This window comes from Arachis ipaensis, chromosome B8 (assembly GCF_059453495.1).
Source record: "Arachis ipaensis isolate K30076 ecotype BB chromosome B8, ASM5945349v1, whole genome shotgun sequence".
NCBI classification, from domain to species: domain Eukaryota; kingdom Viridiplantae; phylum Streptophyta; class Magnoliopsida; order Fabales; family Fabaceae; genus Arachis; species Arachis ipaensis.
The window spans coordinates 121,652,587-121,668,447 of NC_142443.1; the positions used below are offsets into that span (position 1 = coordinate 121,652,587).

A 15,861-nucleotide genomic window follows, 5' to 3' on the forward strand; every position below is an offset into this window, starting at 1 on the left:
CTTCTCAAAAAAGATCTTTTTTTGATTTTACTAGTGCTTTTACTTTTACTACTAGAAATTTGCCAAACACGTTAAAAAATAAAAAAAAGATCTTTTTTCATTGAAAAAAGATCTTTTTTTAACAAAATAATGGCACCCAAACATGCACTTAGCCTTGTGCCCAACCCCTTCCTTCAGAATTCAGATTTCAGATAGCAACAACAACGAACTGCTGCCCGCAAGCCTAGCCTCCACCACCGCCTTGTGCCTCTATTGCTGCCGCCCCGTCCGTCGCACCGACCCCTGTTCGCTCTCAGACTCACCAGTCGCAGGCACGCTGTTTCTTCCTCGAGCGTCCGTCGTCTTCGTCTTCTTACCGTCATGCTAGCCGTCGTCTTCGTCTGCTGACTCTGCTCGCCGTCTCAGACCGAAGGTCAGTGCTCACGGTCACCTGTTCTTCATTTTTTTTAATGATCTGTTCGGAAATCAAATCACAGGATGATTGATTATTGAATGTTTTGTGATTTTATTGAAGAAAAACCCTTCACCATTCCAATCTGCTTCCTTCGAGTTCAGAGAGCAGAAGCTCAACCAAGGAAAAAACCTTTCTCCATTCCAATCTTGTCGCCGTCTGTCTGAGTGAGAGACTGCTGTTGCCGCCTCCGTTGCACTCAAGAACTTCCGTCTTCGTGCTATCGGCGTACGCTACTTCGCTCCATTCCAATCTAGTGCTTGTTCTTCGTGTTTCTTTTATTGTCTGTTCAGAAATCAAACCCTCTTCATGCTTGTTCTTCGATGGTCAGTTATCGGCGTTTTTTAATGCTCACTGCTGGTGTTTTGTGCTTTCATTGATTGATGATTATTGATTAAGTAATGTGTTGCTATTTTTTTTTTTTACTTTGTGCTTGAGTTAATTGGATGCTCTGTCAGTGCTTAGTGCTTGTTCTTGGTTGATTGGCTTTGCTCACTACTCTGGCTCGTTCTGGCCTGTTCTTGACTGATTAACCCTGTAACTGGCTTATTTTGATACTAATAAATTGATTACTGGCTTGTTCTTGCTGATTCGTAACTTTTTTTTTTTTGTCTTAAAGTTTCTTGATTTTGTTGTTAATTATTGTGCTGAGCTTGTTAAAATTTGGTTGAAAACTTTGTTAATCTTTGTTAAAGCATGTTAATTTTTGTGTTAACCTTATGAAAACTATGTTAAAAACTTGATGGTGCATCTTTTGGAGATTGATGTATAATAGGTTGATTTCAGACTATCGGTGATTCTCATAATATTAGAGTTTTTGTGAGTAGTCTCTGATGATTTATTGATTGTTTTTTACTGTGTTGATGAGAGTTAGTTCTATAATTTATTTATTATTTTATTCTAAAACGGTTTTTTTGATTGGACTGGTTAGACCAGTAAATTAGTGAATCAATGACTAGAGCGATTAGATGACCGATCCGGTTATCAGAACCTTGGTTAGTTTTGATTATTAGATTATTAGTGTTGGGTCTGCTCGTTTCTCCTCGCTCCTCTTCTCCTCAACGTTGCACGAAGGCATGCTTGGAGCTGTTGGCGTCGCTGCCGCGAAGGGCTGCTCCGTCGTCGCCTCTGCTCGCCTAGCCATTCTCCACCGCGAGTGACGTCTGCTTGCTTCTTCGGTTCTGCTTGCTTCTTCGAGTGATGTCGCCGTTTTGCTCATCTCTTTGCTACGGTTGTGCTTCTGTTCTTTACCCGTTTTTCCCACCTTTTTTTATGATTTTATTTATTTTATTTCTAAAATCATAGGTTAAACTAAAATAATTTTGTAATCTGATTTTGTGATATTGTTCATTTGATTGCTGATAAAATAAAATTGATAATCAGATTTGTGATGTTTATTGCTGGTTGTTAATATAATAGTAAATTAAGTAACAGTAATAATGGAGTTGAAGGGAAACAAGATGGGTTTAAGATGTTTAACAATATGAAAGTGTTGAATTTTTTTGAGAGATTTGATACTAATTGAATTTTTTATTATAATGAGTTGCCAATGTTATTGCTGATGAGTTAATAATATTGAACTACTGATTTGTTAATTTTTTATTATTCTGAGTTGTTATTTTCTGCCATAACGATGATGCTGGTTTTCTGATTTTCTGACCGAGTTAATTTTATTGATGGAACAATTTTTGTTGACTGTATATTAAAGATCTTGAAGCACTTAATGATGATTATGATTTTTTATGATTAGTGTTTGTTTAGTTGTTGTTTCTTTTGGTGGTAGAACATTATGTGTTTGTTATTTATGTGTTTTGATCTACTTTAGTTATAGACTTTGATGTTTGAAGTTGTTTGTGAATTTTTATTGATAAATTATGGACAATTTATTATGTGTTTTGAATTTTATTAGGTTAGAAATTATTGAATTTAAATATTTAAAATTATATATTGAATTTTGAATAATGTTATTTAATATTTAATTAAACCTGTTGAACTCCGGTTGAACCATTAAACCACTGAACCAGTTGCTTCACCAGTTCTCGCAACCTTGATTGGTGCTAATTTTTTTTGTGAATTATGATAATTATGCAGTTTTAGTTCAAGTGACAACACTCACTTTGGCGACATAGAAGGAGCAATACGTTACTTTTTTTGAATTAATTGAAAAACTGAAAAATCAAAATTGGTTTGGTTTGAAGTTCCAAATTCTGTTTTTGTTCTGTTTTTAATTTGTTACTGCAGTTTGATTTCTTAGTTTGTTTGTTTGTAAGTTTAGTAATTAGCGCTGTAATTCTGTTTGCAAATTTAGTGGTTAGTGGTTATTACTAATTTGTGGGTTAGTTTTGATTATTAGATTGTAAATTCTAATTAATTGGTGCTAATTTTTTTTGTGAATTATGATAATTATGCAGTTTCAGTTCAAGTGACAACACTCACTTTGGCGACACAGGAGGAGCAGAAGGTTACTTTTTTTGAATTAATTGAAAAATTGAAAAATCAAAATTGGTTTGGTTTGATTGGTCTTAGTTAAAAAATCGAACCAAACTAAACCGAAAAATTCATATAAAATTAGATCGGATAATTTTTTCTTAAAAAATCGAACCAAGAGATATTTGTCTCGTGGATGAAAACCATGATGATAAGTTTACGTTGGTAACTATTAACAACAAGCTCAAGAAGCTAAAGCTATTTCCACTGCCACTCTATGCTCTTTCCCCACCGCCACCACCATCACATTAACATTCAACTTTGTTTTATTTTTCCACCATTTTTATGTGATGGCTCTTGTTCCCACTTGCAATCTTCACCATTTCTTTGATTCCTTCAACACTACCCCCAAGCTCCACACTCTTTGCTTCTTCAGGTACTCTTCTTATTCTTTTTCTTCAATTCACTGCTCTGATAAGCTCACTTTCTGCTCAACACGGAACTGGGTCTTGTGCCATTCAATTAATGGAACAATACCCTCTAGGAATTCTAGTCTTTTTGGCGTGAAAAATAATATAATATTTCAATGTAAGGGTTTGTGTAGTGATAGTTGGTTGAAACATTGGAACGAGCCTAGCAAGTACACTCGTCCAAAACAGCCATGTGCTCTTTTGGATTATCAAGGTTCTGGAAATGGGCATTCATCAAAATCTGGTTTTGTGAGTTCTGATGATGATTATGATTATGATGATAGAGGAGGTGATGGAAGCAGTGGTGGTAGTACTATGGATAAGATTGTGGGGAAATTGAAGAAATTTGGGTATGTTGATGATGATAAGATTGAGAAGCAAGATAGAAGGGAGGAGAGGGTAATAAAAAAAGGATCTGTGGAGGATATATTTTACGTGGAGGAAGGGCTATTGCCCAATACACGAGGCAGGTTTTCACCAGAGTCTCCATTTGGAATTGGAAACTTTGTGAGTGATAGGGAGGTGAGGTTTCCATGGGAGAAGCCAATGGATAAAGAGAAAGAAGAAGAAGAAGAAGAGAGGTATAATCGAAGGAGGGAAAGTAAAACTTCTCTTGCAGAACTGACTCTTCCAGAGTCGGAATTGAGGAGGCTGAGGCACTTGACTTTCGAGAAGAAGCATAAGACCAGAGTTGGAGGTGGTGGGGTTACTCAAGGTCTTGTGGACAAGATTCATGAGAGGTGGAAGGATTCGGAGATTGTTAGGCTGAAATTCGAAGGGGAAGCTGCACTTAACATGAAGAGGATGCATGAGCTACTGGAGGTTTGCCTTCTACCTTTAGCTTAGTTTCATATATAGGTCTTCTATGTTTAGTTTAGCTTCATTCATAATTTACAATGATAATTAGATTCAAATGCAATAGTGTATTGAAGGTAACAGTGTCTTTGTGAAGCATAGGTAAACTTGTCTTAGATGAATTGAATAGCATTCTATAGACACCTTCCCTTTCTTGGTGTTATAGTTGGACATCCAAGGTCAAATCTGTTCTTATGACATGTTTTGATATTCTTAAAAGGTTTTGATGTAAAACATGATATTTCTTTTTCACAAATTTTTTCATATAGTGATGAATTCTTGTGACATTTTCTAGAATTCGAGAGAATACTTCCTCTCTTTTGGATTTGGATACATTTCTTGATCAACCACATCTCTTGTTAGAATAATCCCAATTATCCTTAGGGATTTGTTTGAATGTTGAATGCTCTATGATTACATGTTCAACTTGCTTCTTCTGACTGCTGTTGTTTTGTTTGTGTTTTCTTTTCTTTTATATTTTTGGGGTGTGGATATATTCTTCATTGGTCATCGCCTTATTCTTATTCTTGATTATTTTAAAGTCGCGTTCAGAGAAAAACTGGTGGTCTCGTGGTTTGGAGGTCTGGCAACTCTGTTTCCTTGTACAGGGGTGTGAGCTATGAAGCTCCTTCAATACAACAGAACAAGTGGATATATAGGAAAAGAGGGAGTTCTTCAGTGCAACAGAACAAACAGATATATGGGAAAAGTGAGAATTCTTTTAAGTCTCTACCAGCACCACCTCATCGTTCATTGGAAAAGCATTCTGACATTGCTTCTAATTTTGGGACAATTTCACATTTGGAAAAAATGGAAGCTACTGATGACCAAAAGGAAAAAAATTTGCTTCCAGAAGTTACTTACGAAGATGAAGTAGGCAAATTTTTGGATACTCTAGGCCCTAGATACACAGATTGGCCTGGGAGTGAGCTGTTGCCAGTTGATGCAGATATGCTTCCGGAAACTGTTCCTGGTTATGAGCCTCCCTTCAGAGTTCTTCCCTTTGGAGTGAGACCCTCGCTTGGTCAAACAGAGGCAACTTCTCTACGAAGGATTGCAAGGACCCTTCCTCCACATTTTGCATTAGGTTAGCAATTAATTCTCTTGTGCATGTGAAGTATAAATTAATCATTGTGTATATAGTTTCGTGCTGATTATAAATTAATCATTGTGTATAGGCAGAAACAGACAACTTCAAGGGTTAGCTACAGCCATGATTAAATTATGGGAAAAAAGTTCTATTGCAAAGGTGGCACTCAAACGCGGTGTGCCACTAACTACAAGCGAGAGAATGGCAGAAGATATCAAGGTGATAAATGATAAATCATGTCTTTTCCAGTTCCACTTGTAAAAATATTGACTTTCCTCCAATTTTTTCTTCAATGTTATTTTTATTACAAATGCCATTTCATAATGAAAAAACTTTTCCCATGTTAAAAAAATATACTGTTTTTTCCCCATAATTTTTGCTAATGGCAGCTTCCTTTAGTAGACATGAAATGTCTTTAAGGGGTCGAGACTGCTCCACAACTTATGTTTGTAACACTTGAGGGATTCAACTCTTATAGGTGGAAGTCTGGCGCTGGATTTGTATCTCTAACAAGTTTAAGTGATATCAAGTTATTTTGAAGTTATCACATTATAAAGGGATTTTGGAAAAATATAGATATTTAATAAGTTAGAATGTAAAATTATGAACTAACTGTATATTAATATATAGAAGTTAGTCAGATGGCCTTGCAAGTTGCATTTAGATTAGTGTTGGATGGACTTTACATGCATCAACGAATCTAGTTAGACAAATACTGAAATAATAATAAATGGTTGCCTGTTATATGCTGTTGATAAATTATTACTTTTTTTTCCCCCAGAAATTGACAGGTGGTGTACTGCTCTCGAGGAATAAATATTTCTTGGTCTTTTATCGGGGAAAGAATTTTTTGTCAGCAAAAGTCACACAAGCCTTGAAGGAGAGGGAAAGAATGGCAAAAGCAATGCAAGATGAGGAAGAACAAGCAAGATTGAGAGCGTCATCTTTGATCTTACCAACAATTAATAATTCAGAGATATCTGCAGAGGCTGGGACCCTTGGTGAAACTTTGGATGCTGATGCAAAGTGGCGAAAGACCTTGGACGAACATCACAAACAAAAAATAATGAGAGAAGTAGAACTACGACGACATACCAAAGTCGTTAACAAGTTAGAACGGAATCTGTTTCTGGTAAGTGAATAGAAATCTCTTATCAACTTGCTAATGGATTTCATGTTAAGTCACTTTCATGATTGAGAAAAATGATAGTTCCCTAAGGGTTTTCTTAAAGGCAGTAAAGCAATGAATAATGAAGGCAATAGACCAAGTTTACAAGGAGAAAAAAATATTTATTACTTATTTTGCACCTGACACAAATCCATACATTATCAACAAGTTTAAGCACTTTTTATAACCGCTAAGCTTGTTTAATTTCCAAACGTGCTTAGTATGACTCTAAATAAGGCCTTATCACCAATGGTTATAGATATTATGTTTGATGTGTAAGTGCTTTGGAGCTTTTTACATTCTTGTTGTCTTCTTCGATGACCTAACTCCACTCTAAGATTATTTTCCAACTTGGCATATATATAATTGTGATTGATCCTGGGATTTTCACTTATACCAGGCTGAAAGAAAGGTAATGAGAGCTGAACGAGCCTTGATGAAAGTGGAGTCATCTTTGATGCCATCGGAACCCAAATCAGACCCTGAAAGCATAACTGACGAAGAGAGGTTTATGTTTCGCAAATTAGGATTGCGGATGAAAGCCTTCTTACTTCTTGGTAAGAGCATATAAAATTGTCAATTTATTTCAGGACCATTTTGGTTCATTTCACCTTTAGCAAAGGGTGGAAGGAAGAAATCAGGGTGTCCTTGGTTAGAGAGTAAGGGTGGGATAGTAAATTTGATTAAAACTGCACATGATGCTTATCCATAAAACAAATTTGATTCAAATTTGTTTTATAGGAACCTGATTTTTGGTGTCAGGTAGACGTGGAGTTTTTGATGGTACCATTGAGAACATGCACCTGCACTGGAAATATAGGGAACTGGTTAAGATAATTGTGAAGGCTAAAACCTTTGATCAAGTGAAAAAGGTTGCATTGGCACTCGAAGCCGAGAGTGGAGGCATTTTAGTTTCGGTTGACAAAGTTTCAAAAGGATATGCTATAGTTGTTTACCGGGGAAAGGACTACCAGCGACCTTTAACTTTAAGACCAAAGAATCTTTTAACAAAGAGAAAGGCTCTGGCACGGTCAATTGAGCTCCAACGACGTGAGGTATTTATACAAACTTTTGTTTCGTGATATCTGATATCAATCTTCTTGCAAAATCCAAAAACACTTGTAGGTCTCTCTAATTAATTGATCATTTATCCTAATTTTCTTCTAGTATTGTGCTTACTAGTACAATGCATGCTCTTTTTTAATTTCCCTTTTCCACTGATAACAGGCTCTCTTGAAGCATATTTCAAATCTGCAAAAGAAAGTGGAGAAGATAAGATCTGAAATAGTATGTACCTACCTTCTGATCTTATATCTTTAGCATATTGCAAGCAAAATTGTATTATGGGAAGCAGACTGTACTCATATTTTGCTTATTTCACTTTTGATAGAAACAAGTGGAGACTGTAAAGGACCATGGAGATGAAGAATTGTATGACAAATTAGAATCTGCTTATGCTAGCAATGATGATGACTCCGAGGTCTCTCTCTCTCTCTCAACCTTGTTTTATTTTTAATTTTTAATTTTGGTTAATATGTTATTTATATATAGGTGGAAGATGGCGAGGAAGGAGATGAGGCATATCTTGAGACCTATAACAGTGAAAGCGACGGTGAAGACAATGAAAGTGATAATAATTTGTATACTTCAACTGAGAAATTTGCATCACAAAGTTAAAAGGTAAAAGGACATGTCTGAACTCTTAAGACTATTTCTACCATTTATGGAACAGTATACATTGAACACATGCTGAATGTGGATAAACATAATAACTCTTTCTGATCAAGCCACTAAAGAAAAGACTTAGTGCCATGTGTGTCAAAGGACATGTTATGCAGTCATGATAAGAATCGAATTAGACAAAGAATTATTGAAAATTGTATGTACGTACTTTTTGTTCATAATGGAGCGCTCTGAGTTGAATTAGTTAATAGATCCTTTTTTTTTTTTTTGCATGCATCTATATTATTAGCTACCTTATGTTTTCTACATGCTGATGCAGCATCTATAGTAATGAGTTTCATTTTTTTTGCCTTTTATTGTGATTGTTAAGATGTATAAGGTGTGGATCAAGTAATGTTTTCTGCATGCTGAAGCTGCTCCTGGAGTATGTAATGCCTTAATTTATTTTTGGTATTTTGTTAATATGTTTAAGTGTCAAGTAGAAATTGGGTACATAGCATTCATTTATGAAGAAAGTAATTTTGGGCGTTTACTAAGAAAAATTTAGCCTTTCAAAGATGTACTAAAAGTTGAAATACATGTTTCTCAACAACAATTGAGAAATTTAGGAATCTTGATTCACCTTACAAAGTGATCTCATTCAAGTTAAGAAGAAAATAGAGAAATGCTTATAAAAGTCAAGAAAATTCAGTGGACAAATCTTAAGCGAGATTGATTTAATAGAGAAATGCATATAATCTCGTAGGACATTTTTTTTTTTGGTAATGAATCTCATAGGACATTAACTAATCCATATAGAGGCTTAGTTGTTGTTTATTGATTATACTGAAAAAGCAACAATGACAAGGCATTGCCAGGCAAAAATAGAAAAGAACAAGAATCACTACTCACTAACTATAAAACTGCAATCACTACACACAGCAAGACCAACAGCTCCGTATCATTCAATTATATGCATTTTTTTAATGGTACATCGTATTCTAGTAACCAAATCACAAAAAATCCTTCATATAATTTTAAATTTAATTGGGAGAACAATATAATTTATCTGAAATAAATCCGGGTTCACATATTTTAGTAGAGAAATAAGGTTTTATTATAAAAGTCATTTTTCTAGTTTTAAATATTGTTTATCAGTATAATGAAAAAGTAAAAATAACAATAACTAGTTACATAATTAAAGTAGAGCATACTAATACATACATAACATTAGAGACATAGAGAAGTCAATTTGTGCAATGAGACTGATGATGTGAAAGAGTACTTACGCAAGAGTAAAGTAGAACAGAGACTGATTAAGTTGGAGAAGAAGCTTGCTTATCTAGAGAGGAAAAAAAAAAAAAACTAATCTGTTAGTTATTTTTGTGTGTTTGTTAGTAACTTGTGTTGCTGTTATTGTAAGTAAGTCTTGAAAAATAAACAATTAAAGAAGCTATGCATTGTTGTTAACTTGTGATGAACTATGGTTTGAGTTCACATAATTTAGTTATGTTTATGCATTAATGAATGATAATATTTTGTTGCTGTTATATTATGTGTTTAAATGGCTATATACAATGTCTTGTTAATGGTCTATGTGAACTAAATTAAATATTTTGGTTCATTAAACATCCAAACATAAGATATGACAAGTTAAAAAGGTTACAATCTTAACAAAATAACATAATATAGTAGGTCACCACATGAGCACCAAAAGTTTGCCAAAAAATTTGCCCTTGAAAAGTAGTTCCCATGATGGAAAACAAAAATATCAAATACATCATTCATTTGCAACATTTTTTAACACACAAAACAACACAAAAATCATACATAGTTAACAATGATCCAAATTTTTCAATTCGGTAAGTCCTAAACATTACCCTAAACCTCACTAACCCCACATAACTAATTAGCCACTACCCTTACAGTCCCTATAACCATCCTAGGACATGCATAACAAATAAAAAGCAGGAGTACAATAAGTTTCAATACGACGGATGCAGCTACAACAACAAAGCTTCACTAAAGCTGCTTCACAGAACACCAATGGCGACATGATGAAGATGAAACATTGTGTTTTTTGGAGAAAAAATGTCAGTGCTAAGGCTTCTTGTAATTGTCTATGGGCATCCTTGGTATTGCATATAAGTACAGGAACAACTACATTTTTTGAAACGTCGTTTTAGAGCATAAGGACCCATCTGTCTCATAACTTTTTATAATGGACCAGGCCAGTCCCGTTAACAACACCTTAGTGACATGTACACACACTCTATATCACATAAGCGCCATCTAATTTGACTCTGTTACGTTTAGCCAACTATATTGAACGTAAGGACTCATATGTTAAGCATTTTGAATGGTCAGGGATGCTTTTATATTTTTAAATTATGAGAGACTAAAATATTGTCGAACGAAAATTCAGAGACCTATTTGTCTTTTTTTTTTAAATTAAAATATTAAAATATATTTTTAAAAAATTACAAAATTAATAATAATTAATTTTTTATTTTATTAATTTTTTATTTTATTAATTTTAGGTAGAGCTCAAGGTTTGCGTCGCGTGTGTATTCGCATACGCATGTCCAGCAAAAGTAGTAAAAAGCTGCTAAGTCTGCAGAATTCAAATTTTGTACACCAAATTTCAAACGCGTATAACGTTTTTGTTAAAAATAATTTTTAGTTCGTTCTTCGAATAGTGTAAACTTCACGGACCCAATTTTCATTTGAAATAAGTTTGACAAAATTTAAGGGTCCAGAATCCAAGTTATAGCCCGCTAAATTTGGTCAAAAATCAAGTTTTACCAAAAATATCAAACCTCTATTTTTACCAAAACTCTCATTTCAAAACCAATGACTCACACCCCCCAAAACAACACCAAATGAGTCAAACAATTCTATATCCATTCCATCTCTTTCACATTATACTATTTACTCAATTATATTCATTTTCATCCCAAATAATCCAAAATCAAGATAACAAAACTCATTATTCATCAAGCTACCATCATCATAATTCATTATCATCATCAATCATCAAAATCATCAATCATCAACTCATTCTCAAGATAACTCAACATTTTCATCAAAGTTACTAACCCTTAACATACTTACATAATTCAACCTATCATATGGTCATCTAGCATACGTTTTCACATGACATTATATATTATCTATGAGAAACCAAAACCATACATTGGCCGATTCCTCCCTAATGCTCGGACACCTCAAAATGCCTCCGTTCCACAAGCTTCAAAGCTCCAATTTCTCACCAATAATCAACTCAGCTCCCAAGATTCAATCTCAAGCCTCTAATACCATCAATTTAATCCCAACACATTTAATTTAATCTAATACGAAACAATATCACTCAAAATCAACATAAGGTTCATTATTATCAATGATTCACAAGACTTAGTAGTTTCTCACCTTACTCACGGTTGTTTGGGACAAGACCCAGCAAGTTCCCAAAGCTAATTCAATCCTAAAGCACTAAAATCACATAATCTCTCAAAATCAAAATCTAAATTTTCAAAATTGCAAGGAGGAAGGATGAGTAAGAAATAGCAAGGTACATACTACTTTGTTTGGTGGGTTTTGTAGAGCTCGACGTGGTGGTCATTTGGCCGCAAGCGGTGCGGCAATCGGAACTCTGGATTGAGAGATAAGTAGATTTGAATTTGGAACTAGGGTTTGAGGTTTCTTCTCTTCCCTTTCAGCGTGCTTCCATGGAAATGAGAAAGGAAGATGGCTAAGTTTGGTGTTTTATATGTTGGTCCTTGGGCCCAGTTTGGGCCTCGTCCAACCGGTTCGGCCTGTTGGTTCGGTGTCGAAATTTGTATTTTTAATATTTTTATCTCTCTGGATTAATAAAATTAAATTTTCTAATTTTTTTTATTAATATTAGTTTATTGACTAATTATTCATTAATTTTGTAGGGTTTACATCCTACTAATTAAGAAATATGCCCACAAAATTCAGATTCAGTTACCTAAGAACAAGTGTGGATAGTCTTTTTTCATTTCGGATTCAAGTTCCCAAGTATGTTCTTCAATTTTAGCCCTACTCCAAGCAACTTTAACTAATGAACCTTCTTTCCTGCGCAGTTGCTTAATACTGGTATTGTCAATACTGGTTCTAGAATGTGGTTGGAATTAGAAGTGTACTTCCAAAACTGCGAGACGTGAAATACGTCATGCAAGTTCGAAAAATGTGGTAGTAGAGATATCCGATATGCCACCGGCCCAATTCTCTCCAGAATTTGAAACGGACCAATGTAATGAGAATTCAACTTCTTTGCTTTGATCGCTCTACCCACTCCTGTTATTGGAGTAACCCTTAGGAATACATGATCTCGCTCATCGAATTCTAAAGGTTTCCGTCTATAATAGGCATAGCTTTTCTGGAGACTTTGAGCTGTAAGCATTCTATTTCGAATTTTCTTGATCTGTTTTGTGGTTTCAGCTACTAACTCAGATCTCAACAAACTTGATTCTCCAACTTCATACCAACACAGTAGAGATTGACACTTTCTCCCATATAGAGTCTCATACGAAACCATTCCGATGCTCACACGGTAACTATTATTGTACGCAAACTCCACTAGTGGCATAGACCGATCCTAGCTCGCCGGTTGATCCAATATGCAAGCCCTCAACATATCTTCTAGGGTTTGTATCGTCCTCTCCGATTGGCCATCGGTTTGAGCATGGTACGCTGTACTTAAGCTTAATTGAGTTCCAAATACTCTATGGAAAGCTCCCTAGAATCTCGAAGTGAAATGAGGATCTCTATCGGAGATTCTGGTGGTAAGAACACCATGCAGCCTTACAATTTCTTTAATATATGCGTGCTAGCTCCTCCAAGGTATAGTTCATCCGGACGGGCAAAAAGTGAGATGACTTCATCAGTTAATCCACAATAACCCAAACTGCATCAAGCCCTTCCCGAGTTCATGGCAATCCGAACACGAATTCCATTGTGATACTTTTCCACTTTCATTGCGGAATTTCCAAAGATTGTAGGGGTCCCGGATGGTCTCTGGTGCTCAAATTTTACCTTCTGACAAGTTAAGCACTTAGAAACGTGCAACGCCACATCGCTTTTCATTCCCGGCCACCAAAACATTGTCTTTAGATCATGATATATTTTGGTACTTCCTGGATGGATAAAAAATTTACTCCGGTGAGCTTCTGTTATCACATCTTGCCTCAAATCTCTCACGTTCGGTGTATAGATTCTTCCCTTATACCTCCATACTCCTTTTCTTTCTTGTGTTACTTCTCCTAGTTCCTTTTGTTCAACTGCTTGCAACATTTTTCGCATTCCCTAATCATTCAGCTGAGCCTTCTGAATCTCAGCTTTGAAGTCACTAGAGATATGCAACTGATTCAAACATAGATTACCTGCTACTTCTCTGACGCCCATGTTGAGGTTCTCAAACTCTCTCAATAGCTTTTCTTCCTTAACCATCGTCTATGCAACACATAAAGATTTTTTACTCAAAGTATCAGCCACGACGTTAACTTTTCTTGGATAGTAATTCAGTTTGAAATCATAGTCCTTTAGTAGCTCCATCCACCTTCTCTGGCGCATTTTCAAATCCTTCTGATCGAAAAGATATCTCAAACTCTTGTGATCAGAGAAAACTTGAAATTTAACCCCATACAGGTAATGCCTTCAGAATTTCATAGCAAACACAACCGTAGCAAGCTCCAGGTCATAAGTCGGGTAATTTACTTCGTGCAGTCTCAACTGTCGAGAAGCATACGCCATGACATTACGGTGTTGCATCAGCACACACCCCAGACCTTTCAATGACGCATCACAATATATCTTAAAAGGCTCATTAGGCTCAGGTAACACAAGTACAATCGATGTAGTCAGTTTCTGCTTCAAGGCTTGAAAACGCTCCTTATATTCTGACGTCTAGACAAACGGCACATCCTTTCTGGTTAGCTTTGTCAAAGGCAACGCAAGTTGTGAAAAGCCTTTGATAAACCTCTGATAATAACCTGCCAAACCTAAGAAGCTCCTGATTTCAGTCACTGATGTTAGTCGTCCCTAATTCATTGCTGCCTCAACCTTAGAGGGATCCACAGGTATTCCCTACTAACTCATCACGTGTCCTAGAAATTTTACCTCATTCTTCTAGAATTCGTACTTAGAAAGTTTAGTGTACAACTTCCTTTCCTTCAGAATTTGTAGCACGATCCACAAATTTTCTGCATGCTCCTCATCGGTCTTAGAGTAAATTAAAATGTCATCAATGAAGACGACGATGAATTTATCCAAGAAAGGACGGAATATCCGATTCATGTAATCCATAAACACCATCGGGGAATTAGTTAATCCAGATGACATTACAGTATATTCATAGTGGCTGTATCAGGTTCTGAAAGCGATTTTTGGAATATCTTCATCTCTTACCCTAATCTGGTGATAACCAGACCTCAAGTCAATCTTAGAAAAGACTCTAGTTCCCTGCATTTGCCCCATCGAATCATCGATTCTTGGCAACGGGTTTGTTTTTCACTGTACTTTGTTTAATTGTCTATAATCTACGCACATCCGCATACTTCCATCATTTTTCTTCACCAGTAACATCGGTGCTCCCACGAAGAAATGCTTTGTCGGATAAAGTTCTCTCTCATTAATTCCTCCAGATGAGCTTTAAGTTTAGCCAGCTCCAACGGCGACATTCGGTAGGGCGCAATTGAGATTGGTCCTGCCCCAGGCACCAACTCAATTGCAAACTTGAATTCTCGATAAGGAGAAAATTCAGGTATGTCTTCAGGGAATACTTCTGAAAATTCGTTCACAACCAGAATCTGATTTAAGCTTTGTTCCTTGCCCGATACATTTGTGGGTAACAGCATAAAACCCTGACATTCACTTACACTACAGCTTACCACAACCGATTCAGATAGTATCCCTTCACCATTATCGGTCCTACAGATATGAATTGCATTGACTGTTCAGAATAATCGAGCATTACATGATATTTTGACAGCCAATCCAATCCCAGAATTAAATCAAGGCCAGTCATCGGCAAGCAAATTAGGTCATTGACAAATGTTTGATGTTTAATTCGGAATGGGACTTGATAACAACCTAACCTAGTCACGATAGTGTCAGAGGAAGGAGTATGCACTTGAAAGTCATAGGCTAACTCACCAGCTTTCTCAAACGATATAAATGAACGTAATGCTCCAGTATCCAATAATGCAATTAAAGTTTTACCACAAATATCCCAATTACCTCTAATAAGTGTGTCAGACCTCTCAGCACCATCAACCGACATAGTGAATACCCGTCCTTGCTGTTGAGCTCTCCCAATATCCTACTTCTTTTTTTATGGAATATTCCAAGACAAATGCCCGGCTCCATCACAGAAATAATACAAACCCAGTCCAGCTCTGCACAGAGTTCTCGGATGGTAACTTCCACACCTGTTCCAAGTCATTTTGTTTTGAGACTGCTTCCCAAACCTTCTTCCCTCATGGTTATTGGTATTAAATCTCCAGAAGTTGTTCTGGCTCTGTGGTTGTTGAGGAACATAACCTCCATGCTTGAAAGCCCGACCCCAAGGTGCAAAATTCCTTCCTTGATTCCGTTGAAAAGGTACTCTGTGACTTCCCTTCTCTAATTCTGCTTTCCTTATACAATCCTCGGCAACTCTGCTCTTATTCACTAGTTTAGAGAAGGTCCTGATTTTCATCGGTCCTACTGTGTCCAG

General features: G+C 36.0%; 3 protein-coding genes across 7 annotated transcripts; 1 reads left to right on the plus strand and 2 right to left on the minus strand.

The window, feature by feature from the left end:
- Positions 1–175: 175 nt before the first annotated feature.
- LOC107612909 (CRM-domain containing factor CFM3A, chloroplastic/mitochondrial) lies at positions 176–8,752 on the plus strand. 5 transcript variants are annotated; one of them, XM_088496571.1, is made up of 12 exons: positions 176–412; positions 515–679; positions 2,863–4,170; positions 4,756–5,290; positions 5,382–5,512; positions 6,075–6,425; positions 6,862–7,018; positions 7,224–7,516; positions 7,689–7,748; positions 7,852–7,941; positions 8,013–8,141; positions 8,515–8,752. In XM_088496571.1, exons 3-11 carry the CDS (start codon positions 3,229–3,231, stop codon positions 8,136–8,138), a joined length of 2,685 nt encoding a protein of 894 aa, XP_088352697.1. In that variant the 5' UTR covers positions 176–412; positions 515–679; positions 2,863–3,228; the 3' UTR covers positions 8,139–8,141; positions 8,515–8,752. The 5 variants fall into 5 exon arrangements, 4 of the variants coding, with proteins under 4 accessions (XP_088352697.1, XP_020965359.1, XP_020965357.1 ...); XM_021109700.2 differs by lacking the exon at positions 8,515–8,752 and having other exon boundaries at positions 4,756–4,912; positions 5,021–5,290; positions 8,013–8,394; XR_001613873.3 differs by lacking the exon at positions 8,515–8,752 and having other exon boundaries at positions 7,228–7,516; positions 8,013–8,394.
- A 3,452-nt stretch (positions 8,753–12,204) lies between these two features.
- LOC148549454 (uncharacterized) lies at positions 12,205–12,735 on the minus strand. The gene has a single exon (XM_088495748.1). The coding sequence runs from the start codon at positions 12,733–12,735 to the stop codon at positions 12,205–12,207; it is 531 nt and encodes a 176-aa protein (XP_088351874.1).
- Positions 12,736–14,716: 1,981 nt separating this feature from the next.
- LOC148549455 (uncharacterized) lies at positions 14,717–15,426 on the minus strand. The gene is made up of 2 exons (XM_088495749.1): positions 15,242–15,426; positions 14,717–15,074 (listed from the first exon to the last, which is right to left on the minus strand). Exons 1-2 carry the CDS (start codon positions 15,424–15,426, stop codon positions 14,717–14,719), a joined length of 543 nt encoding a protein of 180 aa, XP_088351875.1.
- Between the last annotated feature and the right edge of the window lie 435 nt (positions 15,427–15,861).